The sequence below is a fragment of the Camelus ferus genome, chromosome 9 (assembly GCF_009834535.1).
Source record: "Camelus ferus isolate YT-003-E chromosome 9, BCGSAC_Cfer_1.0, whole genome shotgun sequence".
Classification (NCBI taxonomy): Eukaryota; Metazoa; Chordata; class Mammalia; order Artiodactyla; family Camelidae; genus Camelus; species Camelus ferus.
The window spans coordinates 21,279,464-21,295,621 of record NC_045704.1 but is presented as its reverse complement, the minus strand read 5'-3'; the positions used below and the strand labels follow the sequence as shown (position 1 = coordinate 21,295,621).

The 16,158-nt window shown below is 53.1% G+C and overlaps 3 protein-coding genes across 12 annotated transcripts; 1 reads left to right on the top strand and 2 right to left on the bottom strand.

Annotated features, from left to right (window-relative positions):
- Positions 1 to 116: 116 nt before the first annotated feature.
- On the top strand, positions 117 to 4,423 carry SDHAF1 (succinate dehydrogenase complex assembly factor 1). The gene is given in 2 exon segments (XM_014559039.2): positions 117 to 475; positions 477 to 4,423. Coding segments are annotated over 2 exon segments (357 nt in total). The 5' UTR covers positions 117 to 208; the 3' UTR covers positions 567 to 4,423.
- A 2,371-nt stretch (positions 4,424 to 6,794) lies between these two features.
- SYNE4 (spectrin repeat containing nuclear envelope family member 4) lies at positions 6,795 to 11,316 on the bottom strand. Of its 6 annotated transcripts, none has more exons than XR_004322917.1 (8): positions 11,184 to 11,316; positions 10,444 to 10,581; positions 10,121 to 10,271; positions 9,471 to 9,614; positions 9,058 to 9,252; positions 7,867 to 8,986; positions 7,106 to 7,164; positions 6,795 to 7,011 (listed from the first exon to the last, which is right to left on the bottom strand). XR_004322917.1 is itself a non-coding variant. In XM_014559008.2 (7 exons), the coding sequence occupies exons 1-7, from the start codon at positions 10,569 to 10,571 to the stop codon at positions 6,834 to 6,836; spliced, it is 987 nt and encodes a 328-aa protein (XP_014414494.2). In that variant the 5' UTR covers positions 10,572 to 10,855; the 3' UTR covers positions 6,795 to 6,833. The 6 variants fall into 6 exon arrangements, 1 of the variants encoding a protein (XP_014414494.2); XR_004322916.1 differs by lacking the exon at positions 11,184 to 11,316 and adding an exon at positions 10,671 to 10,855; XR_004322915.1 differs by lacking the exon at positions 11,184 to 11,316 and having other exon boundaries at positions 7,106 to 7,672; positions 10,444 to 10,855.
- Positions 10,449 to 16,085, bottom strand: ALKBH6 (alkB homolog 6). 5 transcript variants are annotated; one of them, XM_032488123.1, is made up of 8 exons: positions 15,998 to 16,085; positions 15,149 to 15,231; positions 14,782 to 14,850; positions 13,461 to 13,521; positions 12,956 to 13,107; positions 12,634 to 12,750; positions 11,184 to 11,453; positions 10,449 to 10,581 (listed from the first exon to the last, which is right to left on the bottom strand). In XM_032488123.1, exons 2-7 carry the CDS (start codon positions 15,200 to 15,202, stop codon positions 11,190 to 11,192), a joined length of 717 nt encoding a protein of 238 aa, XP_032344014.1. In that variant the 5' UTR covers positions 15,203 to 15,231; positions 15,998 to 16,085; the 3' UTR covers positions 10,449 to 10,581; positions 11,184 to 11,189. The 5 variants fall into 5 exon arrangements, with proteins under 5 accessions (XP_032344014.1, XP_032344015.1, XP_032344016.1 ...); XM_032488122.1 differs by lacking the exon at positions 10,449 to 10,581 and having other exon boundaries at positions 11,008 to 11,453; XM_032488126.1 differs by lacking the exon at positions 10,449 to 10,581 and having other exon boundaries at positions 11,314 to 11,453; positions 12,634 to 12,712.
- Between the last annotated feature and the right edge of the window lie 73 nt (positions 16,086 to 16,158).

Here is a 16,158-nt window from a genome sequence, read left to right as displayed (position 1 = left end):
TTCCCTGTTGGGCGGGCCAGTAATTCAGAGGCCCCGCCCCTTACTCGCGACATTGTGATGCAACTACAGCGACAGCCAATGGGACGCGACGGTGCCTCAAAGCAGGAGGCGGAAGTGCCTGTTGCCTTGCAACGCCGCTTTTCCCAACAGTGCTGCCGCACGACTTTGTGACGCGTTGACTGTGTGCGCCCGCGGCCCAGCTGTAACCATGAGTCGCCCCAGCCGGCTGCAGAGACAAGTTCTGAGCCTGTACCGCGAGCTACTGCGCGCCGGGCGCGGGAAGCCGGGCGCCGAGGCGCGGGTGCGGGCCGAATTCCGGCAGCACGCCAGCCTGCCACGCTCCGACGTACTGCGCATTGAGTACCTGTACCGCCGCGGGCGCCGCCAGCTCCAGCTGCTACGCTCCGGCCACGCCAAGGCCATGGGCGCCTTCGTGCGTTTGGGGGAACCGATCGAGGAGACCCGTGGCGCGGGAAACCCCAGGGACTCCGCCTGACGTTGATGACGGTCCAAGGAGACCGCTTGACAGCATGGGGGCACCGGAGACCCCGTCCGAAGGACGGTGACTGGCAGAAGGGCTCGCCCGATGGCCCAGGGGAACGAGGGGCCCGCCTGACTGCGTGGGGGGGACAAGGGAACCCGCCTGATGGAAGGTGAGCGGTCTTAAGAGACTAGATCGACAGACTGGGGATAGTGGAGTGCCTTCTTGATGATGAAGGGTCCGATGGCGAGAGATGCCCGACCTTGCCCGATGTATGGTAACGGGTCAAACTTCCCCATGAAGGCTGGGGGCGGCCTGGGTCGCCGGCTGGCTGGACTCTCAAGCTGAGAGCTACTTACCCTCAGGCCTGGGGAGCCGGGAGGCCCGGCTGTTGGACAGAAAGAAACTGACATGCCCCTCTCTTGACTCCTGAGAACATACCTACTCCTGGTTCCTCAAGGAAACTCCCTTCTCCTGTATTTAACTCTGAAAAGAACAGACTTTTTGCTGAGGAGTTTGAAAAGATGCCCTGATGGAGGATGAGAAGTCTGGAATCCCCCTTAGAAAAACCTTTGCCCCATTGTGACAAACTTGGACCGGTGAGGAAGGGGCTAGGGTTCTTTCACTTCAGCTAATCAATTAAAGACCTCCTCAAGACCTCTACATGATGGTTCTGAGGGGGAGCCGCAACTCCTGCCCACTTTCCTGCTCAGGACTGTTGGACAAAGGGAATAAAATTGGGGATTTGCTTACTTCCCTTTTGGTGGTCTTAATGTGTTTGGGGGTTTTTGAAGTGTCCCCCCCCCCCAACATACCCAGAAGTGACCCTCTGGGAGGGGATGGGTGTGGGGAGCTGTCTCTTCCCCCTCTGGAGCCTCTAGATTGGCAGATTGGTTGGAGCAGCATAGTTCTCCTGAGCAGACCCATGGAGGGAACCTACCCTGGCTTGACCCCAAAGAAGCCCCAGTTAACTCCTTAATGGAGAGTAGTGAAGCAGGAGAGGAAATGATAGAGCAGAGGAGGCCTGGCTGGTAATCCCTGAGGCAGTGGCGGGGCCCTCAAACCTGACTGAGTCCAGCCTCAGCTATAGGCCGAGATTTTTGTTAGCAACGCCCAGGGGTAGGGGAGGAGAGAGAGACCCATGGGCCACAGGCGTACCTCCTCCCATGTCCTCACATGGACCTGCTCTAGACATTCTCTGGGGTACTGCATTTTGCAGCCCTCAGCTGTATTTGCACCCATGTCTGTTAAATAAATGGAAAGCAGTTGAATTCTTAGCAAGATGCAGTTGAGAGGAGGAGGAAGGCCTTAGGAAAGGAGCCCAGACCTTGGACCAAAGGGAGGATGGACAGATGAGAAACAATCTCTGCCCCAATCCCAGTGGGGGAGGAGGTACTCGAATAGTTATAAGGTGGAATTGAAATGTGAAGAATTATAAGGTGTTTGCCAGAAGGTAGGGATAGACTTTTAAGCAGGAGGACCAGTGTGGGTAGAGGCCTGGAGAGGACAAAAGGGAGAAATGCAGGGGCCCAGCTGGGACTTGGAGTGCCCAGAGCACAGGCTGTGAGGTTTGTGCATGTGGCTTCTACTTCAGCTTTGTCTCTGGTTGGTACTCAGACCTCCGCAGCCACGTTCATCTCTCGCAGCCTGTTTTTCAGCAGGGTGATGCAGTTACTCCTGGCCTGGCTCCATTTCAGAGTGAAAATCAGAGTCTTGAAAGTGGGTAATGGGGTTGAGATGGGGTCCTACCCATCTCACCCCCATTACGTCTCCACCTTTAATCTCCCTCTTCCTCACTTCTGTTTTTTTTTCCCCCGTCTTGCTCACTTCTGACTCCAAGATCTTGAGCCCTAATAAACTCCAGGATGGGAGCTTCTGGCAGGGCTGCAAGCCGTGATCGAGTCCCCACTGGGGCCGGGCATCCTGGTCAGGAAGGGAGACATTCACCTGGGTATTACCAGTGAATGGAGTTTGCCTGGTAAAGAGGATGGGGGAGGAGAATGCCCGATTTGAGGGAGGAGATTGTAGGTGAGTGAGCAGTGATTATAGACTCTGGAAATGGAATGCCTGGGTTTAAACCCCAGTTCCAACGCTTACTGATTACATGATCATAGGCAAGTGATTTAACCTCTTTGTGCCTCAACACCCTTATCTGCAAAATGGGCGTGCTAATGGTGCCTCCCTCATGTGGCTGTTATGATGATATAGTGAAATACATGTGGCAGCAGATGATAATGTCCCAACCCCATAACCCTCCTGCCTATTTGTGTTCACTTGTAGCTGCACAAGAGGGTTCTCTAGAGGCTGCCAGCTTCCTACTCTGAGCCCCTGCAACTCTGCTCTTCTGCTTGAGGGCTTTCTTGAGTTATGTGAGGTGGGTTAATGGCCTCAGGAGCAAACGGAAGCTTGTGAGGGACAGCCGTCATTGAATGAATTGAGTTACTACATTTCCTAATTCTCGTAATTGTACTCTAGTTGCGTAAGAGGATGCCCTTGATCTTAAGAACTGTACGCTGAAGTATAGTTACTCTCAAATGGTTCCAAAAATATGTGCACATACATATCAGTGAGACCGAGTGGTGAAGCCCATGAGGTAAAATGTTAACAATTGGTGAATGTGGGTGAAGGGTGTATGGGGGTTTGTAGTACTAGTCTTAAAACTTTTCAGTAACTTGAAACAAAACTAAAAGTTACAAAAAACAAAATAGACAATGGTCATATCAATGTGTCACTGGTCATTTATCTTTGAGCACCAGAGATCTTTGTACAGAGGGCGCATTTTTTCAAGAGATTTGAGAAAAGGAAAGCCTGTATTTTCTGAGACTTTATTAACTTCTGTACATAACTTCTTCACAGACTTAGCCATCAGTTTCAATTAAATTTCTGAGCTTGGAAATAATAACATCTGCACTCCCTTACAGATTCTGATCTCCACCCTATTAGGAATGACAGGTCACTAGAATATGTCCTTGTCTTGGGTCACAAACTCAGTGGTCCCAAAGGGGCCAAGACAATGACCAGGAGCATGAGGTGGCCCAGTGGGGCCTTGGGGAATTCTGGGACACTCACAGTACCCCATGAGGAGTCACCAGGCACACCCATGAGTTCCCACCTCTCCTGCTCAGCTCCCTCCGACAGCGACATCTGAGGGATGATGATGTGGAGGAGTGACTGGAATTGTCTTTACAGTGATAGGAGTGTTGTGACTGGGTTTTAAAACAAAATTGATCTTCTGGAGACGCTCCTTGAATTGTTGGTGAAAAAAAGGATATGATATCTAGAACTGGCTTCAAAGTAATCTAGGAAGAGGGGAGTGGGCACCTGAGAGGTGCCCTGAGTCGCTAATGATCAGAGTCAGTAATGAGTCCACAAGGACTTGTAATGCTGTTCCTTCCCCTTTTGTACAAGTTCAAAAATTCCCAGAATGAAAGTTGAAAAAACAACAACCAAAAACCCTCCCGTGCCCATCTCATGCAGACTAGAAGTCCTCACTGTGGTCCACAGTCCACCTGATCTGTCTCCATTGTCTCTTTCACCTTACCTCTCTCCAGTCGCCCACTCCACCATTCATGCTCCAGCCACACTGGCCTTCCCATGTGCCAGGCAAAATCCTACCTCAGGGCCTTTGTACTTGCTGTTCCCTTTACCTGGAATGCTCTTCCAGGTCTGCACTGTCCAGTACAGTAGCTGGGAGCTACCTGTGACTTGAGCATTTTAAATGTGATTATTGCAACCAGGGAATTTTTTTTAATTTTTATAAACTTTAAATAATTTAAATTTAAAATTGAAGCAGTGTAAAATAGTTTGTCATTAAACACAGCTGTATTGTATTGGTAGCACTACATTTCATTTTATCTGTTGCAAATTAAGGTGTCCAAATTGAGACGTGCTAAAAAGTATAAAACACACACCAGATTTCAAAGATGCAGTAAGAAAAAAAAAGGATTGTAAAAGACCTCTATTTTTATACTGATGACATGTTGAAGTGATATTTTGGATATGTTGGGTTAGAGTATAAATTAAATTATTAAAATAAATTTCATCTGTTTCTACTGTTTTACTGTGACAGGAAATTCAAAATTATATTCGTGGTTCACATTGTATTTCTATCAGACAGCCCCCCTCTAGGAGTCCCTGTGGCTTGTGTCCTCACTGCAATTTGATATAATGACATAATTGTTGCATAATAATTGTCTCCCTGATTCCTTCCTTATCCATCCTAATTAAATTGCACCCACACACCCTGCCTTTGCACGCTTTAGTTTTCTCCTTAGCATCTTTCACTACCTGACCTGTGACAGATTTTGCCTATCTCTTTTACTTACTGTTAGCTTTCCCCGACTAGAATGTCAGCAACATGGACCAGGATCTTAGCCTGCCTTGTTCGGGGTCATAGCCCTGCTCTTTGACCAGGACCTGGTTCATAGCAAACATTTAGTCAATATTAAATGAATGAGTGAATGAATGGTACAACTTGCTCCATTGCCCGGTTGGTTGGGTCAGTATTACCAAGACTATCTTATTAGCTGGTGACCCCAGGGAGACCATGTCTCCTCCTTGGTTGGGAACAGAGACCCAGTCTCCCATTTGAAACAGAACAGACCCAGGTTTGCATCTTGACTTCTCCCAGAACCTGGAGTAACTCCCAGCATCTGCTGCTTCCCGCCCCACTCCCTCAGTGTCCATTCCCCATCTGGTAACAGTTCCCTGACTGTTTTTGGAGAACCACTCCTCCCCGTTTTCATGGTTCAGGCAAGGCTGACTGCAGGGCCAGCGAAGCACGTGGGACTTTGGTTGGAACTGCAAGGGACAAGTAACTCTCCTATCAGCTGCCAAATTGGTGGGATGTCTGCTTGGGGGCTTTGCGGGGCACTCTGGCCACCACTTGGATAAGAATGAAGCCAAAACAGAGGAAAGAACTGAGCCCCTGGATCCAGCTATGCTTGCAGTCCTGACCTTTTCTGTTACTCACGAAAATAAATTCCCATTTCTTTTTAAATCATGGGGATTAGGCTTCAGTCACTTGCTCCCTGTGTGGCCTCAGACTAGGGGCTTCCCCTCTAGAGCCTCAGTTTCCCATTCTGTTAAGGAGGGACACATCACGGTGGTTATGAGAATTAAAGGTGAAGGGATCTGTCTTAAGGGCATATCCAGGAGCCTAGCACAGGGCTCCTGCCTCTGTTCCTGAGTCTGAGTCTGCCCCACCTCTTGTCCTGATGCCTTAAACTCTGGGGACAGGATGAGCTTAGATACCTGAGGCTGGGGAATGGACTCCGGGTCTAAGCCCTGGCAATTCAGCTTGGTGTCGTCAAGACCTGGGAGAGGGGAGCTTTCACAGTCCTGCACCAGTGCTGGCCAGCCTGGAAGCCCACCATGTAGAATGTTTAAACAGAGCTCCTGGTTGAATGCAGGTCAGGGGCCATAGGCAACCCACCCACATCACCTGCACCCCTCCTGTACACTTGCACCCTTCCTCTAGCTTCCTGTGGCAAGCATCTGTGCCTCTTTGCCTAAGGGTCTTTTACAGGCAGGAGAGGCTGGAAGTGCTGGGAGTTAACATCTCCAGGAACAGTCCTTAACCAATGAGAGATGGGAGCTGGTACACATGCCACAACCTCTTTCCCTCTTGGGTAGAACAACTTTGAATGTGTTCTAGTCTCCCAGAGTTCCCCAGGGGGATGGCACCCCCGGTGCCAGAGCAGCAACCAGCTCATTAACTCCCTTCCCTGGCTCACTTCCCACTTCCCTGTCAATCTGCTTAGGATCACCTCCCCGAAAAAGCTACCTGTGCCTAAATCTTTGTCTCAGATTCTGGGGGAACCCAACCCAATGTGGGCTGATTCCGTTCTGTGTTCTATGCTCAAGGCAAAGGGATCTGTGGAGGAGGCGTCCAGATGTATCAGGACCATTTCCTAGATTCTCAATCCTTGGGCACCCAGTGTCCTCACACATCCTGCTATAGACTGAATGTTTGGGTCCCCTCAAAATTCATATCTTGAAATCCTAATCCTCAAAGTGATAGTATTGGGAGGTGGGGCCCTTGGGAGGTGATTAGGTCATGAGGGCTCCACCCTCATGAAAGGGATTAGTGCCCTCATAAAAGAGATCTGGACAGCTCCTTGCCCCTTCTTCCATGTGAGGACACAGTGAGAAGATGACCATCTATGAACCAGGAGGAGGGTCTTCATCAGACACTGAATCTTCCAGCACCTTGATCTTGGACTTTTCAGCTGTGAGAAATCAATTTCTATTGTTCATAAGCCACCCAGTCTACATCATTTTGTTACAGCAGCTGGAACAGACAGACACATCCTTTGATGGCAACTATTTATTACGTATATCTGGACTGTACTCAGATTGGGGGAGGACCATTGACATAGCTGAGCACCAGGTAAGGTGTCCTGGCCAGTCGGGCAGGAGAGCAGCAGGAGCCCCCTGACGTGGGCAGGAGCAACATGGCACCCACCAGGAGAAGGAAGAGGAAGAGAAGGAGGAAGGTCAGGGGCCGCCTGGATGTAGAACTGGGGGCTCTGTGAAGGGAAATGTAGTGTTAAATGTGTGGCTGGGCTGCCACCGTGAGCCCTGTCCCCCACACCCCCCAGACCCATCTTCCAGGCATCTCACCCAGGGTCTACCTCTAGCATCACATCCTGGAGATTGGGAGATACTTGCCTCACCTTGTCCTAAGGGTAGATAGCAGCCAGCATTAGAATGGGTAGAAGTGGCACTTAATGTGGTCTTTCCCTTGCTGCTGTAGACCTACAGAGCTGAGCTTATTTCTCCTCCTTTCCTAGCACCCCCTCCATCCCCAGGACCCCACACAGGCTTGGAATACCTCCAAGTGTAGTGGATGTCTGTTTGTGCCTGCCCTCCATCCAATCCCCCTTTTCCTGGTAACAGTGGTTCAGCTGGTGGGGGTGGGTGTCATACCTCCCCACTCTCCTGACCTCACGACTCCACTTCCGTGATTAGGCATGTGACCCAGACCTGGCCAATAGCAGCCCTCCATCAGCTTGGCTACTGTGATTGGTTCCAGGTCTAGGCCATGACTCAAGTTGGGGAAGCTGGAGTCAGCCCTAGGACTTTAACTGCAGGTAGGTACAGTGACACTGTCTCCTCCTGGGGTGGGGAAGCCAGTGGGAAGTGAGTACGTTGCTTCTGGGGCAGCCATTTTGCTGAGAAGGAATCCACCTTGGAGAAGCAGAGTCCAAAAGGGGAGAACTCAGCCCTGACAGCAGCTGTGGTCTGGAATTCAACAGCACCTGGACTTTTCAGTCACATGAAAAAAATAGCACCCCCTTTTTTGTGCAACTCAGCTTGGGTTGGATTGCTGTCACTTGCCATCGAGATTCCTGAGTGATACACCTGGTTGAGGACCAGCTCACCTGGGACTTCCGGAGCAGGGAGCGTCTTCGGTGACCTGCTAAGTGTTTCCGATGGTTGAGGCCTGACATGAGCATGTCCTTTTAGAGAAGAGAGTGGTGAGGTCCTTGGAGAACCAGTGACAAAGACACACAAGGTTGGGAAAGGACCTAGATGGGGGGTGGGTGTTGTAGAGATGAGACTCTGGGGAAAGAGATCACGGGGAGAGATGAAGAGAGGGACAGAGACAAAGAAACCAAGAGAAGGGAGACATTATTTATTCATTCATTCAACAAATATTTAATGAGTGTCTGTTACATGCCAGGCACAGTTCTAGGAGCTGGGGACACAGTGGATGTAGAAACAGACAAAGTCCTGGCATCCATGGAGTTTATATTCTAGCAGGAGAGAGGGAGAGACCATAAGTTAATAAACAAATGTATAATGTCAAGATGTGGTAAGTGCAGTTAGGAAATAAAGTCAAAGGATGAGGAGCAATAATATTTGGAGGGCAGAGCAGGCCTCCCTGAAGAGGTAACATCTGAGGAGAGACGAATGAATGAGGAGGTAAGCTGGGCATGCACTGGGGGCTTTGAGATGGGAGTGAATTTGGAATAGTGTGGCCCCTAGGGGTGAGTGAGGGAGAGAGTGAGAGGAAATGAGGAAATGTAGATACAACAGAAGGAAACAGAGTGAGATGGAGGAAGGCATGGAGGCCAAGAGAGGCAGAGGGAGGGAGGGGAGGGGACACTGAGATAGCAAAAGAGAAATAGACCCCGAGAGGGATAGAGGGAGAAACAGAGCCATGAAAACCTTGAAGGGGAAGGACCCTGCTAGGAGGCACACAGAGGGGTCCATGGGTGCCTGGGGGGAGGTGACCCCACCTGCTCTTACCTCGAGGCTTTGTCCCCTGCCCCAGGGGCCCCTGTGGCCACATAGCTCACAGGGAGCCCCTGGTGTCCAGGCTGTCCTTCGCCCCAAAGGCCCGAGGCCCCCAACGTCCCCCGCCGGGTCCCACTCCAACTCTGCAGGAGTGGGGAGGCTACCGGATGCCCAGGGCCCCCAGATCCTACCATGTCCTGGCCCGTCTGAGTCCCCCTCAACCTCCAAGTCCTGCTCCAGTGTGTTGATCTCCTCAAACACCTGGTCAGAGGACAGAGGTCATGAGGGTTGGGACTGGTGCCTGCACCAGGGACCACCAGGGTGGTCCATACCAGGCTGAAGCTGACCAGCTGGGCCTGCAGCCGCCACAGCTGCCGGAAGATGCTGTCTCGATGGGCTCTGAAGGCCCTCAGGACCTGCTCCAGGGGTGCCCGGGCTTGGGGCTCACTCCGCTGTGCCAGCCCCTCACCGAATGCCAGCAGTGCATCTAAACGCTCAGCTGCCCCACGGAGGTCTGCCTGGAGGGCCTGGGTACACAGAGTTGGACGTCACTCCCCTCCCCAATCCACACACACATACACACACACACACACCAGGGGCACCAGAGACCTGGGACCTGGATTTACAACCCCTCCTCCCCTTCCCAACCTAGAACATGGAATAAACCCATTTCCTACCAAAGGGAGCTGGCACCCACTCCTGAGGCCCTGCCCACCCTCCCACATCCTAGCTTCCCATTGCCCACCTGCAGCTGGACCATCCCGCTCTGGGCTGATTCCCAGGGCCCCAGGCCTCGCTCCAGGTCCTGCAGCTGGAGGCCCAGCCCCAGAAGGCTAAGATGCAGGCTGTCCTGCTCAGCCTCCAATACCTCCTGGCCAGAGATGGAGTGCTGGGGAACACAAAGAGCTGAGTCAGGGCTGGTGAGTCAACTAAGATGTGCCCCCACTCCCATTGCACCCTTCTTCTGCAGGCTCCTGCCTTCTGGATGCTTCTCTGCAGCAGAGTCTATCACTGGGTCTGCACCAGGGCTGCTCCCACCTAGAGAAACCTCCCATTGGAGCCAGGCCTGAGAACCTCTAGTTCAAATTCTCCAGGTTCCAAGGTTCCTGGAAATGTGTATATGGAGGGCCTACAGGTCTGGACAGGGAAGGGGTGATGGAGCTGGATAACCCCGCCAAGGAATGGGCCAATGATAAAAATAACTCTCAGCTGGAAAATATTGAAATATTTCTACAGTGGTTGGTAAAGAATCATTGTCCAGAGCATCCCTCCCCACACAAATGCCCAACATTTTTCCAGAATCATCACCTCATCCCTGGTGTGGAAGCAAAATTCTGGGAGAGCAACAGGAGGTAGGAGCTGGCACAGGGAGGGGCCCAGGTCACCTCAGCTCACCTTACAGTGTTTGGCCCCAGTTGGGTCCTCCTGGGAAGAGGATGTTGGCAATGTGGGGAGGCCAGTAGCAGGCTTGGTGCCCCTCAGTCCACTCTGGAAGTGCTCAGGAGGGTCCAAGGAGACCTGCCCCTGCTTCTGAGCCTGTTCCAACCTGGTAGGGGACATTGACAGGTCCCTGGGTAAGCGTAGGTGCCCATTATCCACCCTATCCCAGCTACCTCTCCCGTGTTCCCAGGTGATCATACTCACAGTATCTCCTACTCTCAAAAGGGGTACTGCCCCCACCCTTTTGGGACCCAAGTTTCAAAAACACCAGCTCCTACCTGATTCTCTCGTCTCCAGATGGAGGGTAGATGGTGAATTCAGCAGTATCCAGCTCCCTAGGCGCTCCAGGGTGGTGGCTGAAGGGCTCAGAAGAGGGCCTAGGGCTCAGAGGTGGGGGCAGGGCCATATTCGGGAGCCTGGGAACAGAGATTCAGTGAGGATCCCCAGTAGGAGCCCTTTTCCCAGCCAGGGGTACCCACCCCTAGACCTCCTCAGTAGGACTCACCCAGGCCTGAGGTAGCCAGGAGCCCAGGGCCAGGCTCTTCCCAGGTGGAAACTGGACCCAGGTAATTTGATGCCCAGCTCAGGTGACAGCAGTATCACTTAACTCCTTCCTCCCCAGCAGACCAGTAGCTGAACCTCCCAAGCTCGCACCACCCACATAAGGGGTCTCCAGATATAACCCTCCCCCCTCAAAAGCCCTGGATTCTGCTCCACTCTGTGACCCATACATCTGACCCCCATGGCCCACACCCTCCCTCTAAGGTGCCAGGCGCAGCGCCCCTCAGGAACCCAAGCATCTGACCCCTCCCTTCTGCCATGTCCAAAACCAAAATAAGGTATTTTTTGTTGTTGGTTTATTTGTAATGGGGCCTTTTCCTATGGTTCCCACACAGTTACTGGGAAAATAACCCCGAGAGAGAGGAGAGGAGTTGCCTCTGCCCCAGGGTTTCACGGTCACAGGGTGGCAGCTGTCCAGAGCAGGCGAAAGCCCGGGAATCAGGCCGGATCCTGGGACCTGGCGTCACTTGCTGAGCAGGAGGCCAGCGCGCAGCACGCGGGGCACGCGGCGGATGGTCAGCGAGACGCGGGTGCCGCGGGCCAGGCGGGCTCCCGGCTGCGCCGAGGGGCAAGCGGCTGCGTTGGGCGGCAGGGAGGCGGCGTCCAGCACGTCTACGCGAGCGGGTGCGATGCCGTGGAGGAGGCTTGTGTAGGCGGTGCCACGGAGCACCAGCAGGCTGCGAGGTTCCAGCAGCAGCGAGGTGGCTGGCTGCGGCGGGGGTCGGGGCTGCGGGGCACGTTGAAGGTTAGCGGGTCCTCAGAAGTTGGGCGAGGGACGGGGGAGGGGCGTGGAGGGGGAGAGGTGGGCAGGTTTGGGGGTTCAGAGGGCGAGGGTCAGCGAGTCCCAGGGGCAAAGGCTGAGGTTTAGGGTTAGGGCTAGCAAGTGTGCTCCCAGGGATGGAGGCTTTGGAGTGAAAATCCCAAGGGTTCCAGGGCCAGGCTTGGGGGTAAGTGGAGACAGTAGAGGGGGTTGTCAGCAGGCCCTCGGCAGGGGCAGGAACTAGGCTGCAGATGGGGGTGTCTTAAGGGTCTGCAGGCCGTGGGAACTGCAGCTAGGATCTGCAAGGGGCTGGGGGCTGGGACTGAGGGATCAGAGGTCGCAGGAAACTGGGTGGAACTAGGTTGAGGACTTGGCTGAAGCCAGGAAGTGAGGAAGAGATGAGCAGACATGGTCTGGATGCAGGTGACGTTTGTGTGGATATCAGGATGTTTGAGGACACTGGCAGAGAGGAGGGGGTGTCAGGGTATCCAGGAGCATGTAGGATTATAAAAGGAAGCCCCAAGGAGCAGCTGGGGTCAGGGTGTCCAGAAGAGCTTCTGTGAACAGGGGGGTGTCAGAAATGCATCAAAGAAAGGGATCTGGGAAGCTGTTGTCATGAGCAACCCTCATAGAAAGGAGGCAGGATATCTGGGGATCCTTGAGCAGTGAGTCATGTGTTGAGGTACCAAGGAGAATTTGGGGGTGTCATGCCTGGCAGATCACATTATTGGAGTGGGAGGGAGGTCAGTGTTAGGGTGCCTGTACAGTGGCCATCGAGAGTCAGGGTGTCTGGGAGATGTCAGACACCCATGAGTGAATAGCATTGGGCTATCTGAGGATACCAATGTCTGTTAGAGCCCTGTGTGCAGCATTGCAGCGCTCTGAATGTGTGGGGCCAGGGGATCTGGAGGATGTCATGGTATTCACTCAGCAGGTGTGGTATCAGGGTATCTATTAATATTATGATTTCTAGGGCACCCTGCAAGCAGATGGGTCATGCACCTAGGAGAATGTGGGTGCACTCCATGAGGGTAGAGAGGAAGAAGGGTATCAGTGGTACCCTGCAGGCGAGTGGGATTGGGGCCTCTTGGAGGATATGGGATGTCAGAGCGCCCACAAGTGGCTGCGGCAGAGTTTCAGGGCCCACCTGCTCTGTAGGGTCATCGTCCTCTGGCTGCCGAGGCTCGTACAGGTCCAGCATGGTGTGGGAGCCCAGGCTGATGGTGCTGACAGTCGGGTAGTACAGTGGCCCATCCTCGTGGGGCTGGGGAGGGGGCACCAGGGCTGGACAGGGCAGTAGTCCACACCCACCACCCTCAGGGGTGAAAGTGGGGCTCCCCAACTGGGGACAGGAAGGTGAATGCTTGGTTGGGGTTTGTGGCTGCTTAATGAGAGTGGACAAGGGTCAACATGATGCCCTGCCCCATGGCAGATCTGAGGTCTGGGGGTTGGGGTGAAAGTGTGGTTACCATGATGCCCTCCCCAGGCAGATACTGGTTCACAAGGACGTGGTTGGCTGGGAGACCCCCAAAAAGACTGAGGTCAGACACTTTGTCCACATAGCGCTGGAGCCATGGTGGCAGCCGCTCAGGAACCATCCCACGGGGATGGGGCAGCCCACCTGGGGAAGGGTAATGGGATGCTGAGGGCACCCAATCAAGGCGCTCTGGCAGGTGGAGCCCCCATTAGGGATATCTCAGTGGTTGGTAGCACTCTGACCGCCTCAGGGACCCCAAACTCTTTGGAGATCACTCCACCCTTCAAAGATTTCCTGACTTCTCCAAACCCCTGGACCTTTTAAGATACACCCAACTCATTAGGAACTCCCTAACTCCTCAGAATCCTCCTGGCCCTCAGGACTCCTTGAATCCTCAAGGACATCCCTCCCTCACAACTTCCTGATACTATCCAACCTGAGTCGCCTTCCCCAGCCCACATCCCTAAATCACTCACGCCCACAGCCAGGACACTTACCCCAGTTCTGTAACTTCCTCCCGGACAGCTGGGTCCACTTTGGCTTTGGGGCATTGAAGACCTGGGAGGTGGGAAGGGGGGTCAGTGCTTTTTCAGGACCACCTTCTCTGATTCTCCCACCCAGGCCAACATAGGGGTTTTCACCTGGGGATAGAAATGGGTCATCTCAGTGTCTGTGGGCTCATTCTCTGATAGTGTTCCCAGGATTTGTTTGTTTGTTTGTTTGTTTGCCCTTTGCCATGTGGAGGCTGCTGGCCTCAAAGCTCACCTGTGTCTAGGGATGGAGGAAAAGGACCTAGGGCTGCACAATCGGGGTCTGAATCTACTCAGAGCTCTGGCATGGACTGGACTCTTTCATCCCAGCAAAGAGTCTGCACTCTGTAATTTCCTGATTCTTGGGCTATCTCAGCGCAGTCTGAGTTCTAGAACCTCCTCGTTGCTATTGCCTGGAGGAGGGAATGTGCTAAACCAGGCTATCTCCGTAAAGCAAAGAGAGGACTTTGAAATTTCTCCACTGCCAATATTCCAAGGGTCTAGAATGGGCTGTCTTCAAAAAGTCTCAAGAAATCTATACTCCACTCGATAATCTCCTTATTCCCTTCGTGGTTATGGGGCTGGAATGGGCTGTCTCAGCAGGAGAGTCTGAGTTTTGTAGCTAACTCATTTCTGGGACTCCAACTAGACAGGACTAGCTGGGATAGCACAGGGAAGATCTGTGCTCTGTAACTAAGGCTCTGGGGCAGCAAAGGGCACTAAGATAGTGCAAAGATTCTGAGCTTTGTAAATTCTTCTTTCCCTAAACCTTAAGACTAGAATATAGGCTGGGCTATCTCAACGCAGGTGCTCTGTGCTTGGGAAACTTGTTCCCAAGATTCTGGGTCTATGCTGAGCTATCGGTGCAGGGAAGCGTTCACTCTGTAACATTCTGAGGCCTAGGCTATCTCAGCACAGAAATCTGAACACTGTAAATTATTCATTCCCCAAATCCCAAGGGCCTGAACTGGGCTATCTCAGCCTGTGTTTGTAAATTCTTCTCTAAGGTAGCAGGATTGGGCTGTTTCAGCACAGGGAGTCTGAGCTCCATCATAACCACTTCTTTTCTAAGAATCAGTTTGGTTTCTCCTACACCTCTGGGAAAAACTCTTTCTGACAGGCAGGTGCTGAGAAAGGAAGAGGGAAGGTAAGGGATGGCTGCTGGATGATCCTCTCCTTCCTGCCAGGATCTTCACTGTGGCCTTGTGGGCTCTCACATAGGAGCTGGGAGTTGGAGAGGGATCTGGGAAGAGGGGAAAAAAACAGACCAGAAGGGTGCTGATGTCACCTGTCGAAGCAAATACTCCTCCTCTTCCTTGGAGATGAAGTCAGGGACATAGTAGATTACAGGTGGTACCTAGGACAGAGAGATCCCCCTGAAGGTGTGGCCCTTCAACCCACACAGAGGTGCTTACATCAGTGAGCAGCCTCTCCTCTAGAGCGAGGCTCAAGATGTCCCCACACAGGCCAGGGCCTGAAGTCGAGGGACTAATGCCCATTTGGGGGATGGGGGTGGGGCTGGACCCTGAGGGTAAGAATGAATTTAGAGGGAGGGGCAGTCCAGCCCACAAGTCCAGGAGTCAGCCTGCCATCCCCACTCTATCTCCCACCCTCTAGTCCCCACCATCACCCTCTGCACCCCCAGTCCTGACAACCTGCTCCACCCTGAATGGTTCCAGTGCTGGGACCCTGGCGTCCTGATCCTCCATCAACAGCAACTCTGAGTACCCAGTCAGTCCTGTGGAAAGAGAACACACTGAAGCCACCAAGACTGCCACCCTCAGGATATGATCCAGCCTTCGGCTCTTATCATGGGCCAGGGCCTCACCTCAGCCATCTAGCAAAACTCACTTGGTTTCTAAAACCTAAGTCCTCAACATCTCAAAAGCCACCCAATGCACCCCCAGGCTCCCTGCCTAGACACGATGAGCACCCAGAACACTCCCCCAAACGCCATCCACCAAAGGCCTATCAGGCTACACGTATTTGCCCTCCCAAGCCTCTCACAGAGAACAACCCCTGAGTCCATTGGGAGCCTTTCTCAAGAGCTCCACCACACATATCCCCCAGGGCTGCACCCTAGAGCCCCTTTAGACACCTCGATTTGAGACCTCATCCTAAAAACTTCGGATCTGCAACTCTGAGCCCGACTCTCTAACAATATTCAAGGTCCTCGTGGACCCTCCTCCCTCCTTAAGCCCTTTCAGACGCCCCATTCTGAGCACCCTCGTGCCCCCTATCTAAGCCGCCTCAGATACATCCATTTGCAGTCTCCTCGGATCCCCCAACTCTAGGCTCCCCTCAGACCTCTCTTTCCAAGAGCCCTTCACTGCAGCACCCTTGGACCTTTGACTCGGAGCCTGACTCCTCACACCTCCCCTTCCCTGAACCCCTTGGATCCCACGCTTTGAACTCCCTCGGACTCCCGTCTGAGCTTTCCCGAATCCTCACTCTCAGCCCTCTCAGACCCTTATCTCCGCCCTCGGCCACCCCCAAGAACTGACCGTCCACCAGTGTCCCCTCCAAAATCCAAATTCAACACCCCCATTCCCTTCCCAGCCACTTCCGCCCCACATGCCTGACGCAGAGTCCTCGGACCAATGGGAGTTCTCAAAGGCTCTAAGGCTCCGCCTTCCACCCAATCGGCGCTCTCACACAATATTGC